Source organism: Triticum aestivum, chromosome 3D, assembly GCF_018294505.1.
Source record: "Triticum aestivum cultivar Chinese Spring chromosome 3D, IWGSC CS RefSeq v2.1, whole genome shotgun sequence".
NCBI classification, from domain to species: Eukaryota; Viridiplantae; Streptophyta; class Magnoliopsida; order Poales; family Poaceae; genus Triticum; species Triticum aestivum.
This window is the reverse complement of record NC_057802.1, coordinates 505,375,245-505,391,334: the sequence shown is the minus strand read 5'-3', so window position 1 is coordinate 505,391,334 and position 16,090 is coordinate 505,375,245. Positions and strand designations below refer to the sequence as shown.

The 16,090-nt window shown below is 44.5% G+C and overlaps 1 protein-coding gene across 1 annotated transcript; it reads right to left on the bottom strand.

Moving 5' to 3' along the window:
• Positions 1–1,678: 1,678 nt before the first annotated feature.
• LOC123080032 (AP2-like ethylene-responsive transcription factor BBM2) lies at positions 1,679–6,247 on the bottom strand. Its single transcript, XM_044502891.1, has 9 exons — positions 5,937–6,247; positions 5,160–5,847; positions 4,676–4,758; positions 4,531–4,539; positions 4,318–4,406; positions 3,948–4,021; positions 3,798–3,848; positions 3,593–3,669; positions 1,679–2,954 (listed from the first exon to the last, which is right to left on the bottom strand). The coding sequence occupies exons 1-9, from the start codon at positions 6,049–6,051 to the stop codon at positions 2,032–2,034; spliced, it is 2,109 nt and encodes a 702-aa protein (XP_044358826.1). The 5' UTR covers positions 6,052–6,247; the 3' UTR covers positions 1,679–2,031.
• Positions 6,248–16,090: the final 9,843 nt, after the last annotated feature.

Below are 16,090 nucleotides of genomic sequence, written 5' to 3'. Positions count from 1 at the left end.
ACCTAGTCCTCCAAAATAGAACCCAAGACCTCCACTTCTGCCCAAGAGTGCGACCAATTGAAGCATATGATGCTGTTTGAAGCGCGCCGTTCGCGTTAATGAAATAGTCGTACCGCTGACCTTCAGTGCTTTGCTGGGCTTGAAAAATTGTACCGCTGGGCCTTCCCAAATAGAGTGTTAGGCCTTTGCTGGGCCGCAAGCCGCGTGGCTGGGGGTGACCGAACTCAGGTGCATCCATATTTTATGTTAGATTAGCCCCACATCGTTTGTTTAGATCAATTTGTAGCTCTTTATATATGTAGAAATTCTCCTGTATGACCAGCAAGTTGCCTAAGAAATGTTAACGTGAGAGCGGACAAGGTTATAAGAGGCCTGGCTGTCTTGGGCATTAAAACTTAAAGGAAATCTAAGAAAGTTGTCCGTGACGTGACAGTGCGGACAAGATTATAAGAAAGAGGAATTATTAAAGGAAGGAATCGGGGGATATCTTTGGCATTAAGTTAAAGGAAGGATGAATTTCAGGACTGTGATTAAAGCGGGATTGTGTGGGACAATTTGACTTCATGGCCTGATTGCACGCTGCTTGCCGGAATTGTGGGAGATTCATGGCCGAATTTGAAAGCAGGAATGTGGACAACTAGATTTAACGGTCACAAAACAAAAATGACTCCTACTTAAACGGGATTGTGGAAAATTAATCATTGCGATGTGTTATTTTATTTTAATTTCAAGCTTGAGACTTTGTGTTACTAATCTGGTTTTAAACAGAAAATCAAGTGTCTTAATTGAACAACTCTATTTTTTGAAAACTTAATTGAACAGATCTGAAGTGAGGGAATTAACAAAAAATTGTGAGTTCCACAAGTTTTTCTTTCCATCATTCTAGCTAATTTTCTTTTTTGTTCTTTTACTGAAACTCTGGTGGACATGACAGCAATAACATTATTTTTATACTATATCACTACAAATGTAAGGAATACCCGCTACTCAAGGAAGGAGGAATAGGAGAAATATGAAGTGAGCTATATGTTTTTAGGATTACGTTCCCTTCTTCTATCTATATTCACAGAAAATTTGTTAGAGTTGGATAGAAGAAGTGGCGCACCAAGTTTTTCTTTCCATCATTCTAGCTAATTTTCTTTTTTGTTCTTTTACTGAAACTCTGGTGGACATGACAGCAATAACATTATTTTTATACTATATCACTACAAATGTAAGGAATACCCGCTACTCAAGGAAGGAGGAATAGGAGAAATATGAAGTGAGCTATATGTTTTTAGGATTACGTTCCCTTCTTCTATCTATATTCACAGAAAATTTGTTAGAGTTGGATAGAAGAAGTGGCGCACCAAGTCGATTTGTAAAATGAGCAACATTTCACAATTCTTATTATATTTCAATCCACGTCAAAGTTTTTTCCGTTGCAACGCGCGGGCATTTGTGTGTTGAGATTGACCACATTTAGACTTGTTGATGAGATGGGAGACCAACGTCATTGATGGGGGAAGCAGGATAACAACCACTATGATGGGGGTGTCAGGGGGAATAAATGGCGTCAACAGTGTGACAGAGGAGGGGGTTTTCATATTATTATTATTACCCCGTTGTAACACACGGGCATTTTTGCTAGTAAAACACTAAAGGAAACAGAAATAAAGTTGAGAATTTTGTTAAAAAAATAACTCATTTGCGCATTGACCGCCATCATGCAGTGCCATCCACCCTAGCAATTCAAAATTTACAAGCAGGCTAGTTTTAGCTCCATTGATTTCTAAACCATCTAATTCCCTAGTCAATGCCCCAATATATGTTCTTCTGAACTTAACCCCAAAATGATAATAGCAAAACTGATCCAAGAACAATGCAGTGCAATGCATAGCCCTCTCACAGGCCATTACCTTCCTGCAGAAGAACACCATCCCAACTAGCTACCGAGTAACAATAATTGAACACGACAGTAACACCTTAATGGCCATCTCATGCATAAACACCCTAAGTGCTTTGTGATGTTAGTGTTTCTCTCTAGCTGACCTAATTAGTGTCGTTCCAGACGCTGAAGAGCTGCGTGCCGGTCATGTCGCTGCTGCTTGTCGCCGGCGGAGCTGAGGCCGGCGCCCACGCAGCCATCCTCCCCCCACCGTAGGCTTCTGCGGTGCTGACGAGGTAGTTCTCGTAGGCGATCTTCCCGTCGTCGTGATCCCTGCTCATGTTGCCGCCGCTGTACGCCTGTGCAGCCACCGCGCGTGCGTGGGCATGCGCTGCCGCCTGCTCGTGGGCGTGGCTCACCGCCGCGGTGCTGGTGGTGCTCATTGGCAGCATATAGCTCTCGACGGCGCCGTTGTTGTACACTACGGAGTTGGAGCCAGTGCTGTGCTCCAGCGAGGCGCCGGCCCCGTTGTCGATGCTGCCAAGGCCGCCGTGCTGCTGCTGCATCGCCTGGGCATGCTGCGAGAAGAAGTCGTGCGCGCCGCCACCAGCACCGAGGTTGAGGTGGTGGAGCTCCTGCAGGCTGTGCGCGGCCGCGATCACCGCGTGGTCCGGCTCCTGCTTGCACCACCCGCGCAGCGGCTGCGCATGGGCGTAGGGGTGGTACATGTGTCCACCACCGCCGCCAGAAACCTGCTGAGGCGGCGCCTGGAACGCGATGGTCGGCCACGCAACAGCGCCGGCGACGGAGGGGTGATGGTGGTGGTACGCCGCACCGTAGGCGGCCAGGGCGCCCATGTCGTAGCCGCTCACAACGCCTGCGTGCTGCTGCTGCTGCAGCGCGAGGGACGACGCCGTGGCCGCCTCTGCGTCCTTGAGGCGCTTGGCGGCGCTGCCTATGGGGAGCGCGGTGCTGTCGAGGATGCTCTTGACGTCGTAGCGCGTCATATCGAAGTTGGTGACAGCGTTGAGCCCCCGGAACTTGATCGCCGCGATGTCGTACGCCTCGGCAGCCTCCTCCTGCGTGCCTACATTACACAGGCGATGCCCATGGTTAGGTACCAACAACGCAATCTACCAGTCGACGCCATGCATGCATGCATGCAAGCAAGGTGTGACAAGCTAGCTTAGTTATTTTAATTGATCATTAGTTTACTGCAAATGCATGCATGCATGCAGACGCAGCTCGAATATTTTGACTAGATGCGCCGGTGATTGGAGACAGCGGCAGCACTAAACATGGAAGCTACGTTTAATAAAGCATGTGCACTCATGCACAAAGTACAATAGTAATATGCTCGATGCAACTTGGCATGACTTGCAGGTCCATTTTCAACATGAAATCTACGATTTTGTCGCGCCATTCATTGGCATTTTACGGTTTGTCACTCCATTTCTCACATGCCTACGTATGGGTTGGCCTTTGGGCTCACACGTCAGCTGGACATGGATTTGAATTTGGATAATCAACGAGTACCATCCGTAAAGAGATTAGTTCGCAATGAATGACTATTAATAAATGTCAGCATAAAATGTATCCGGTTGTTTTTTTTAAGAAACACAGTACAAACGCATACGCTCTAATGCCTCTGATAGTTAAGGTGGCAATTTCAGTGTAACCAGATTAACATATTCAGTGCAATTGATTGTGCGTATCTATACTTACTGAAGGTGCCCAAGTAGAGATCCTTGTTCCCTGCAACTCTCCCTATCCTCGCTTGCCACCTCCCATGTTGGTGGTGCCTTTATTATACAAAATTCAAATGGATCAGCAGCAATAATCAGATTTTTATGTAGCTAATGTTAGGATTATCCTGACGACCTCTGCACCATACGATGCACGCAACCAAGAAAAGGAAGCACGTGCATACCTAGTTACTCCACGATAAATGGATGCACCTCTGGAGAAACCACTGCTCTTCCTGCACATACACACATCAAATAACATTAACATTAGTTGATTTGAAGATTGATTTGCTAACCATGTACCTGGATTCATATATAAAAGATAAGAGACCGACCTTCGCAGAGACGCCACAAACTCCTGCCTTGTCATGTGTTTCATCTCCTCTAGCTCTTTTTCATAGTTGTTTACCTAGAAAAAATGGAGAAAATATGCATGACTTTAAGTACGACTTCAGTAAGCTAGGCTTCCCAAAAGATAATAATTAGAGAGATGTGGCTATGTAGTTCACCATTACATTGATCAACGAATAATAAAATGGTACCCCCTCTGTAAACTAATATAAGATCTTTTAGATCACTACTTTAGTGATCTAAAAGATCTAAAAATCTTGTATTTGTTTACAGAGGTAGTAATAAATAACAATGACTTCTTCCAAAAACAATGACAACAACAATGACAACAAGAGCAGCTAGCGTAATGCTTACTGGGAAATTTGTCGTCGTCGTGGCACCCCAATACTTGAGAGCAGCCAAATCATAAGCTCTTGCAGCTTTCTCCTCTTTGTCATACCCACCTATATATGTATTTCAAGATTAGAACATGCACAAAACATGTAGTTTAAAGAATTGATAGCAATGAATGCATCGACAAAATGTGACAAAAACAAATGTAATTACTTTAATCTGGATCTTGCTTACCTAGATAGACTGTGTGGAGTCGAAAAGGCCAAGTTCAAACAAAGTTGAATAATCAATCAAAGAGTAAATTTAATTAGCAACATTGAAGGGGATTGATCATATATAGGTATATCTGTAAACAGATTAAAAGATAACACATCAGTACCTTGACGACCCTTGCGAGTTTGCCCTTCTCTTCTGCAACTGTTGTCCCATAAGTGAGCCTCATATCTCCCGGTCCATCTATGCCTATTAAAGCCAATCGCAAAAAAGAATCACACGTTGTAAGCCTACCACAATCATGCCCACATAATGGCATTCCACATTTCCTATGCACCTACATTATTCAAAAAGAGACTCAAAAGCAAATGACATACTCACTTGATTCAAAGAAATAAATAAGAGAAAAATATAAAAAGTGATACTAGTGTCATCGAAAAAACAGAAAAAAAGGAAAGAAACTACATTGATCCATGCTTAGCAATATCAGTGTCTAAGTTGATGATTAGCTAGAAAACAAAAATGCCTGAAACTATGCATTAGCTGGATGCTCAGTCTAATGACACAAAAAGCAATCAAATATCCCATTTTGAAAAATAGAGAGTATGTTCAGATACTTTCATGTTTATTGCAATGCACTAGTACTATACCTGGTCACGCCACGGTAAATCGAAGTTCGCTGCCCAAACGTATCGGCCGTCTTCCTCGATGCTGGGGTCTCCACCACCGCGCCACTGCTTCCGCCGGTGCTATCCGCACCGGCCGACACCACAGCCCCAGAACCAGCGCTGCTGCCACCGGCCGTGTCATCCTTCCTGACAATCGCTAACTCCGGCACGCCACGCTCCCCGCAAGCGAGCGGCGGCATGCACGCCGCCATGTTCATGGACAGCGAGAGACCCTGCGCCGCCGCGTCGGCCCTCTGCTGCTCCGGTGGTTGTGCCGGGGATGGCTGGCTCCGCAGCCAGCTCTTGATCATGGACAGCCCGATGCCACCCCCGCCGCCGCCATTATTAAGGTCACCGTTGGCTGTGGTGTTTGCCATGATGCCAGCGCCGTCGTGGTGGACGCCACCGCCGGAGGAAGCCACCATGACGGAGTCGGCAAACTGGAGGGAGGCCGAGCTGGGGTGGTACAGGTAGCCCACGCTACTGCCGCCAGAGCTCGCGTAGCAAGCGGCACCGCCGCTGGCGCTGCCTGCAGGGACGACCATATTGTTGCCGCCGGGCTGCTTGTGCTGGTGGTGGTGATGGTCCGAATAGGATATGCCGCCGAGGAAGTCCTCCAGCTTCGGCTCCGCCACCAGAGCTGATAGCTCCGATCCCCTCATGTTCCAATCTGCGAAACAAACCAATCACAGGATTTTCATACAACTGCTTGATGCACTTAAACCAATCACAAGAATACTACGATGTGTATGTATCTACCTTGCGGGATGTTGTAGCAGACGTCGGCACCGGAGACGTCACCTGAGGCGGCGGCGGAGGGAGGGAGCTCCTGCGGGGAGAGGGAGAAGCCCAACCAGTTGTTCACGGTGGCCATGGTCGAAGCTACCTAAAAGCAACACAGTACGTGGAAGTGATTAACTTGTCTCTACTTAAGCTTGCTGTTGGATAGGCCGGGAAAGGGAGAGCAGCAGATCAAGAAGCCATTGTTGCCGGGAGCCCAAGGTTAGGAGAAGCTGGAGAGGCCAAGACCCAAGAGAGCTTTGGAGTTTGGAGACTTGAGGAACTGTGTGCTACTAGTAGTAGTAGTAGACAAGTACTACTGGGGCAGATATTTATACAAATTATTATAGTACACTAATCCTTAACGCCATTAACACTCCTATGTCAGAGTGTGAGACTACTGTGGATGATTATGCATGTACTCCTTGATTAATTAGTGAAATGTACTCTACGTAGTAGGAAGCTTTTTCCACACATAAAAAAGGGTACTATATTTTTGTATCTTTGTGCAATACAAAAAACAGTGGCATGGTTTAACTGAGCAGGGACATCTTTTTGCTTGTGCTTTCTGGGGGGAGATCGAGTCCACCATATTTTGTCTCATTTCCCCCAAAAACATGTAAGATATGCCAACATGAGTACACCCTGTTGCCTGCATGTACATGTACTACTAAAGCGGCGCCCTTTACTCGATAACAGTATGAGTTGTCATGCCCTTTTTTGACTGGAAAGCTGGTATTCACAGGTGATTAGAAAACTGATCACCCCCTTGAAAAATTTAAGAAATGTCGCAAGATCTAGCTTCATTCTATTTGTCTAGGATCTCAATTCGATCGCGAGCAGATGTTCTTTGCGTACATAGTATCTCCTCTCTTTTTCAATTGCGGGGGTGCACATGCGGGCGCACGGTTGGGTGCCCTGGACATATATGCACGCAGTTCGGCAGTTGACATATGCATATGTGTGTGTATAACTAGTACTGGTAACATAGTTAATCAATTGCTAACTATGCGCCAAAACACTGTTCAACAGTGGTGAACCCACGTATGAACAATTAAGTCTTGGCCGGCCTCTCTCAAACCCTAAAACCACTCGCCGCTGCAGAAGCTGAATCCCTGACAAGGGTTATTTCTTTCAAAGCCCTAGGCCCTGCCCCCCTCCTCCTGACACAGCAACACACACACAATGGCACAAAGGGTGGCATGCACGCACAGTGACAGGCGCCCTACATTTGGATGTACTACAATATTTCAACAACTTAGACGAAATCGCTGATAATAATCTCATGAAAAATGCTAATAGCACCGCAAGTGACAATACACATGATGAGATTAAACTCTGTAATTCGCACATAACCACTTATATAGTTTACTAATTACTTATCATTTGATAGATAGTAGTAATATAACATATTGCAAAATATACTTTTGCTTGTGGTGAAGATGAAAACATGATGGAAATGAAGCTAGCCAAGGATTCATTTGGCTTCAATGGAAAGCATAAGCTAGCTACATATAGCTAGTAGCAGAACAACGAGAGGCTGGAAAAGGGGGAAAGAAAATCATACTACTAGTAGTAGAGTGATTGATGGATGAGAGGGCGCTGGGGAGGAAGAGGGGAGGAGATAATGTGCTACCTGCACCCTAGAAGAGGACACGGACCCTCGTCTTCCGGCCATAGAAAAACCTTGGCGTCGATCCTCTCCAGAAACGCATAGAGAAACGCGCGAGCGGAACCCTAAACCTCGCATAGGATCCCCCATGACAACTTGTTACCAGTACTAACAAGACCCACCCAGCTAATCTCTCTCTCTCTCCCTAACAAGACTAGAGTGAGAAGCAAGCGCCAGTACTAGAGAGAGAGGGGAGGGATTAACAATGCCTGTGTTGCTTTCTTCTTCTTCTCTCTCTTTATGGGGAGAAGGAGAAGCGGAGGTTAAGATAGGCCGGGTGTGTGTGTTTTCACCTTGGTAATTGCACCGCTTGCCCCCGCCTAAAACTTTGACCGTCAAAGCTGGATCGTATTCAAACCGGAAGCAAGCAAGCGTGCGAGAGGTATGTACGCGCGTGTCTCTTTAATTGCCTATTCTGCTCAGCGTTCAGACTGGAACCTCATCATCTTTTACTGATTAACCGCGCTGTTAATTAATTACCAGTACTACTAGTACTACTCGGCAGTGTGAATATGCTATCATAAGGTGGAGACGTACTCCTCGAGATTCCCTCAGAAATGAAGTATACGTACGCGTACACATGTATATTCATGAGCGTATATATCTACTAAGTGTATTGTTGACTAATTAGCTAGACACGTACGTGCGCTTGATGGTATGATATGATATGATTTAGGAAGAAAATGGAGGGTGTTGTTAACTGTGAGCGACGATCAAGTTGGGCTTCTCACGTGCACACACTGATCACAGTCCACCGTCGTCGACCTCGACCGCCCAATCTTCTCTTGGAACGATAAAGTGCATGTGCGAGGCCATTGGCATGTGCATGCATGCTCTTCTTCTACTCAAGTCTGGACACGCACACGTGTGCCTCTTGGATGATCGGGTTAGTCTCCCACGGTACCAGAGGGATACCACCCCCACGTGATCGCCACTATGCTAATTGCTTGCTTCATCGGTTGATCGATCCATCTCTTGTGCCTAACATACACATATAGTATGATCTAGTGACAATCTTCTTATTGTACATGATCTTTTTTCTCTTAGAGCCAGTCACCATGACAATATATAGGGTATGTATATCAATGTGAGATAGGACATAAATTGGTTCTTCACTCTGTCACATATGATCATGCCTGTGGAGGTGGAGAAGGACAAATCTGATGCATCAAAGCCAAAATCCCAAAACCCTAGAGTGATCAACATCAATATCTTTGTGTGCTAATGTCTCACTCCTCATGCAAAAACAGCTTAAGAGACAACCCATTGCTATGTGTTTAGTGTCAACACTAGTGGATGGCATGGAGCGATGAAAGCGTTAACGACTAACTCTACGTGCCTACCCTTTGGTCATGTCGTGACAAGTTGCCACACTATATGTTATTTGGTCTTATGTGCAAGCTATATCTAGGGAGAAACAACTTCGCCTTATGAAATTATGCATGAATTCCTTGAGATTTTTTGTTGTTCTTTCTCATTATATTGATGTACATAACCATATATGGGCCAAGCAGAGAGTCCACTTCACTATGATGAACCATATATGGCAGCCAGGTCTCACATCATGTGCAAAAGAATATAATTTTGCCTGTCTAATCCTCTAAAATTGTAATACCAGGTCACATCACATTCCAAGGCTGGTTTCGAATGTGCTTAAGCAGTAGAGTATTGCATACGGGTGAATAGGCTCCTCCTTGGGTTCTCTCATTTCAAAATTTTCAAATTCTAAAATAATCCGTGGGTGCAGAATGAATTTTGAACCTGCAAAGTTTCGTCCAATAATGTGTATGTTCGTAGAACAAATTGAGTACTTATGATACTCTTTCTTCCCTTTTTTTTCTTACATAACACAATCATATATATTTTGATCAAATTTGTATGTTCATACTATATCCAGCAATACGTATCCTGTCTTTTTTTGGGAATGTTTAAGAACTTACACATGTGCATCTGGTTATTTCAGGCAACTTACACAAAATATGCTCCCGTTTTGCGACGCATGTCATCCAGTTTTACACACTGTAGTGGCTACGTATATCAATCATTTGTCAAAACATGTAGCTTCTTCATTTCGGGACTTCTCCCTTCTCCATACATGTGGTCCTTAAGCATATATATCGTCAGAAGGTGGGGGTGTTCTCAGCATGTCATTGTAGTGGTTTGTTTGTGTATTTGCGATGGCATACATCCGAAACCAATGAGACGGAGCGTAAGCTCTTAGAATTGTGTGACTTTGTTGGCATATCTGTAAACTCAAGGCGTCAACTAGTTGTACGTAGAAGAACTCTCTGGCCATTGATTTCATCATGGATCCGCCAATATTTTACAAACATCCCTCCAATGCATATTTTTGTCCCCATTGAAGCGCCTCACATTCGTCAATAGCCCTCAAACTTCTATGTACATGAAAATGTTACAAATCAGATATGGCTTTGGGTGGTTGATTAACAACAAAACAATAATTCCATACATAATTCTTCCTCCAATAAAATATATCATAAATGATCAAAGAAAGATTTCACACATGTATTCTTCCCATTTAAAACACCGCATGAATTTCATGAACCTGCAGGGTGTAAGTGCAAACAAACTTCATCAACCCTTGGATGCACGATCGATGGACAAGATAGTTAAGCTCCAACTAGTCGTGGAAAAACTACTGTCTATTTTACGGGAAAATACATCATTGAAACTAGCTCTGAGTTATAACACAACCCAAGGTTGTGCCCTAGTTCTTTTTGTCAGTCAAAATACAGGTTGGTGCTCTCCGATGGCAGTGTGCGTCACTCAGTCATGGCACGGTGCGGCGTCTCGATCTTGACGAAAGGGGATAGGGTTCCCCTTCCCGGCGGCAGCGGCGTGACGAAAACCAGAGACACTCGAGTCTTCATAACAGTGGTGCTCTGTCTACCTTGCCTCTTGCCTCAGTTCGGTTCCCTGTTGCCTTCTCTTCGGCATCCGAATCCATGAAGTTCTCCTTCTCCAACTAGTTGGGCGCGGACTGTGGCGGAGCTGCAGGCATGAATTTTTCCAATTCGAGGTGGTCGCCCAATGTTCACATGTCTTTGCGAGGGCGGCATTCTTCTAGCTCTTGGGGGAGCTTCTTGGAATCAGGACGGTACGGCGCCTACGAGCCATGGTGAGGGGGTAGGGGCCCTCTTTGGTGACAGAGAAGGAAGATGTTGTGTCCCCTCCCCCCATAGGTGTTCGTGGAGCAAGGTCCATTTTCGACGGTGGCTATATACTGCTCTGCTGCTCCATCCTTGATTTCTATGATCCTAGTGTGGAATGCTCAGCCTCTGGCAAGCTGTAATCTGTATTTTCATTTCTTTAGCTGCTTATGGAGACTGTAGTTTGTGTTTCCTTTTCAGTGATCACCATTGTACAAGTTTGGCCGTTGTAATTTGGGCTGTGTGTTGTAACTCTCGGCCGGTTGATGACTTTGTTAATTCAAAGTCGGGCTCTTCGCGAGCCTTCCTTCTATTTTTTTAATATTTTGTACATTTACAATAGTGTGCGTACTACTAATTAATTTTTTAAAGGAGAAACACAAATATTTGGTTTTGAATAAGATGCCCTATGTATTTTAGATCTGGATCCTTTTTTAGTTAATAGTGAAAATGTTAAATAACATGTGTTAAGTTTTATAATTTAGGCGTCTAGCTATATTCTAGTAATACGGATTAACATTCCCTTTCTGAAGGAACCAAATTCATCCATTTAATCTCAATGATATAAATATCATAAAGGAAAAGGTTTATCAATCGATGTATACTCACAATGATATGTTAGACGTCTTGTTTAAAATGTAATTTTGAGTGGTAGCTTATGTTGCAACTATGCACAATCACCAACAAAATTATAATATTCTAAAACTACTCCCTGAGAGATATCTGTGCATACGATTTTTCAAGTTTGATACAAACATGTTGAGCAATATTGGTGGCTAAATTTTGAAAAATCTGACTTAAGACCCCAAATGTTAAAAAAACGAAGTAGAGGAAGTACTCAGTGGCAAATACGCTCGGCGATCAAGAGATGCATCCGGGCAAGGACGTGGCTTCCTTTGGGAAGTTAAAATGCAAGGAAAATAATAAATATGACAACAATTTCAAGTACTAGTATTTGTAATAATTATACGCCGGTTAAAACTATACAAAAAGTTCACGTAAAAAATGAGGAATTGTATACATTTTCTCTCCCATTGACATGCAAACTTGTGTTGGGTCCAGGAATGGATGCATATGTTTGGTGTTTCTGCCACTCCAAGACTCCAAGTATGGATCCCCATTGTTTTTGAATAGTAACAACTTGTTTTAGGTAGGAGTAGTTTGAGATGCAAACCAGAGTTCAGGGCTGCACGACGCTGGTAAAAGTAGAATAATACTCCTGGTAGGGGGTGCATCGAGCATGCATGCATGGGTCATTGAAACCCTAGTGAGCAGCATGCACTGGCCTGGGAGAAATCAACGGAGAGCGAGCGCCCGTGCCTCCTCGTAAACACTGTAAAGATAACCTTGTGTAGACTAATTAATACTCCATAATTAGTGGTACTACTACGCTTTGCATGCAGTTAACCTTTACTAGCCCCATGCATGGGGGAGAGGGAGGGAGGAGAGGGTAGGGTCAGGGGAGGCAATCCCACTGAAAACACTTGCATTGATTCGGGCAGCTTTTGTGGGAGGCTAGCTAGAGTAGAGTAGCCAGTAGCTAGGCTGAGCTGAGCAGCGACCCGTTTGATTTTGAAGGCTACGTAGATTGGCTAACATTCTTATCGCCCGCAGCTGCTGTCTGCTCAGAGTGCATCCAAGACCTATGCTACTGGCTAGTGGCGCTAGCCCTGCGACAGGCTAAGCAAGGTCTATCGCCGCGTTTTCTGATCGCCCGTGCTCACTTTTTTCCGATCATGGTCTACTGTGCGTCTCCTTCCCTTCTTTTCTGTCAGACAGTCAGTCGGCCAGCCAGCCACGCATGCATGGGTATGCAAGCATGCTTCTGGATTGAAGTGCTTTTCTTTTTCAAGAAATGTATAATTGGCTTGTGTATACGATTTTAGCTCGTTTGTGTGTGTGTGTACAAAAAGGAACGGAATAACAAAAGATTGAAGTACAAATTGTTGCCACGATAATTGGTACACCAGAGGTGTATTCTTCCTAGTACACGGAACAAAGAAAAAACGTAGGAAACTAGAAGACTGGACGTCTATAAGAAAAATTGGTTTGGTATCACATTTCAAGCAAATAATCGGTTATCTCAGGGATTGTTAGGTTCTCTGGATTCTGAAAACATTGAATAGTAAAAACACATTAAAATAATGGGAATATAGGTGCAAAGCAGATGACTTGAAAAGAAATTAATTCCATGAACTTGCACTTTTGGTTGCCTATGTTATGTACTCTACTTGTTGATGTTTTTACCTTGTTGCCTTAGGGCATCTCAAACGGAAACCCGCAAATTTCCCCCCGCATATGTCTGCGCGCGCGGGGGGGGGGGGGGGGGGGGACCAGTCTCAAACTAATCGGACAAGATTTGATCAAACCGGACGAATTTTGATATAAACACGGCGGGTTTCATTGAAACTAGCGTAATTTGTACATAAAACCGGACAATATTTTGTCCAGTGAACTAAAAACCCTAAACTATCCTATACTTGACGATGACCTCGTAGGCCATGCCGGGCTGGCCGGCGGCTCCGCCTCCGTCATCGGCGCCCAATCTGGCGTCGGCGTCGGGCTTCGGGCGACAGAAGGGGGCGGCATCGCGGCAGGGCTTCCCGGCGGTCGCGGATGATCCTCTCTGCTTCCTCCTGCGCCATGTGCAGTGCCGCCGCGGCCCCCATGGATGTGGGCTGGGGGAGAGGGCGGCGGTCGTTGGAGGAGGCGTTGTTGGCAGCACGTGTACAATATGTAGTAGCGTAAAATATGTTTCAAATGAAAAAGAATTAATAAATGGAAAACACTAAATTAAAAGGAAAAATAAATCATAAAACCATAAACCCCTAAACCTTTTAGTCCCGGTTGGTGCTACCAACCAGGACTAAAGGTCTCCCAGCTCCCGGTGCGGGCTCGTGCCACATGGTAGGCCTTTGGTCCCGGTTCGTGTTGAACCGGGACTAAAGGGGGGACCTTTATGAAGGAAATATGCCCTAGAGGCAACAATAAAGTTGTTATTTTATATTTCCTTGTATCATGATAAATGTTTATTATTCATGCTATAATTGTATTAACCGGAAACTTGATACATGTGTGGATACATAGACAAAACACAGTGTCCCTAGTAAGCCTCTACTAGACTAGCTCGTTAATCAAAGATGGTTAAGTTTCCTAACCATAGACATGTGTTGTCATTTGATGAAGGGGATCACATCATTAGGAGAATGATGTGATGGACATGACCCATCCGTTAGCTTAGCATATTGATAGTTCGGTTTTGTTGCTATTGCTTTCTTCATGTCAAATACATATTCCTTCGACTATGAGATTATGCAACTCCCGGATACCGGAGGAATGCCTTATGTGCTATCAAACGTCACAACGTAACTAGATGATTATAAAGATGCTCTATAGGTATCTCCGAAGGTGTTTGTTGGGTTGGCATAGATCGAGATTATGATTTGTCACTCTGAGTATCGGAGATGTATCTCTGGGCCCTCTCGGTAATGCACATCATAAGAAGCCTTGCAAGAAAAGTGACTAATGAGTTAGTTGCACGATGATGCAATACGAAATGAGTAAAGAGACTTGCCGGTAATGAAATTGAACTAGGTATGAAGATACCGACGATCGAATCTCGGGCAGGTAACATACCGATGACAAAGGGAATAACGTATGTTATTACGGTTCGACCGATAAAGATCTTCGTAGAATATGTAGGAACCAATATGACCATCCAGGCTCCGCTATTGCTTATTGACCGGAGAGGTGTCTCAGTCATGTCTACATAGTTCTCGAACCCGTAGGGTCCGCACGCTTAACGTTCGATGTCGATTTTGTATTATATGAGTTATGTGATTTGGTGACCGAATGTCGTTTGGAGTCCCGGATGAGATCACGGACATGACAAGGAGTCTCGAAATGGTCAATAGGTAAAGATTGATATATAGGCCGATGGTATTCGGACACCGGAAGTGTTTCGGGATGCACCGGGTACTTACACTACAAAAAAATACACTTCCGTGATGATACGTGTTTGTCACAGTAGGTCACGTTTTCTGTCATGCATGTACATCCATGACGATTTTATGACAGAATCAAGATAGTCATACCTGTGCTGTTGTAGAAGTGTTCCATGACATTACCAAAATTATCATCACGGAAGTGTCCACTTCCATGACGTTAAATCGCGCGTCATAGAAGTGCTTTCGTCAAGGGTGACCGACACGCGGCATCCACCGTAACGGCTCGCCGTTAAGCTATTGGGTCCGGTTTTGGATCCGATAACCCGTTAACAGCCCCGACCAATGGGGATTTTCCACGTGTAAAATCATCATTGGCTGGAGGAAACACGTGTTGGCTCACCGTTGGGACAGATGTCATCCACTCATTGGACCGAAGGCGCCAATGATACGTCGACATGTGGCACAGCCCAACAGAGGCCCATTCCTGTGAAAAGGCCGGCCCGTTTGACTTGGTCAAAAGGTGGCGGGCCGGCCCATGGAAAACCCATTAACAGCCCGCTAACCCAGGGCCCGTTACGACCTATCCAAATTAGGCCCGGTAGCGTCATCTGGGCCGTCCAATATGACTCCAGCCCGTTTTAATTTCCGGCCCATGTGTAACGCCCCGAGACCGACGCTCCAGACGCTCAAGATTCATGGTTCTAGCTTGATGCCATCCTCTCATAATTGTTTTTGATTGTGAGAATTCTTTTAAACCATCTGGAGCATTTCAGGAGTCTTTTCAGTTTGATTCTCCGAAGGCCATCATTTCAGAAGATTTCTTCGTTCTAAGTTTTCAGCCTCGTTCTCCAATTATTCTAAATTGATGTCTCTTCGTTCATCTCCATATTCTTCCGGTGCATCGTTCAAATATCCTCTAATCAGTTCATGATCTTTTCGTTCTCATGTGTCTAAATTCTGTCAAGTATCTTTATTCGTTTTCTAATTCTTCCCGATGAATTGCGCCTTTGCTACTTTCATTTCCAATTCTTACGGTGGTTCGTTCAAGAGTTCTCTTCCTTGGTTATCATATAAATTTATTCGTTGTTTCAATCCTACCGGTGGTTCGTTGAAGACTTTTCTCAAGTTTGCGCTATATCTATCTTAATCCTTTCTACGAGAATAAGTAGTATGCCAAATCCGTTGCTTGTCATCAATCTAAATTGGTGAAGGATACGCGTAATGTAATTCTTATTCTTGTTTCCTCCAAGTGATTAATTCCTTCTTCCGGAGTTCGTTCATGATATCAAATTTTCGGTTCCAAGTTGTTCATCTTTTCTTTCCGGAGCTCCAAGTTATTTCAAT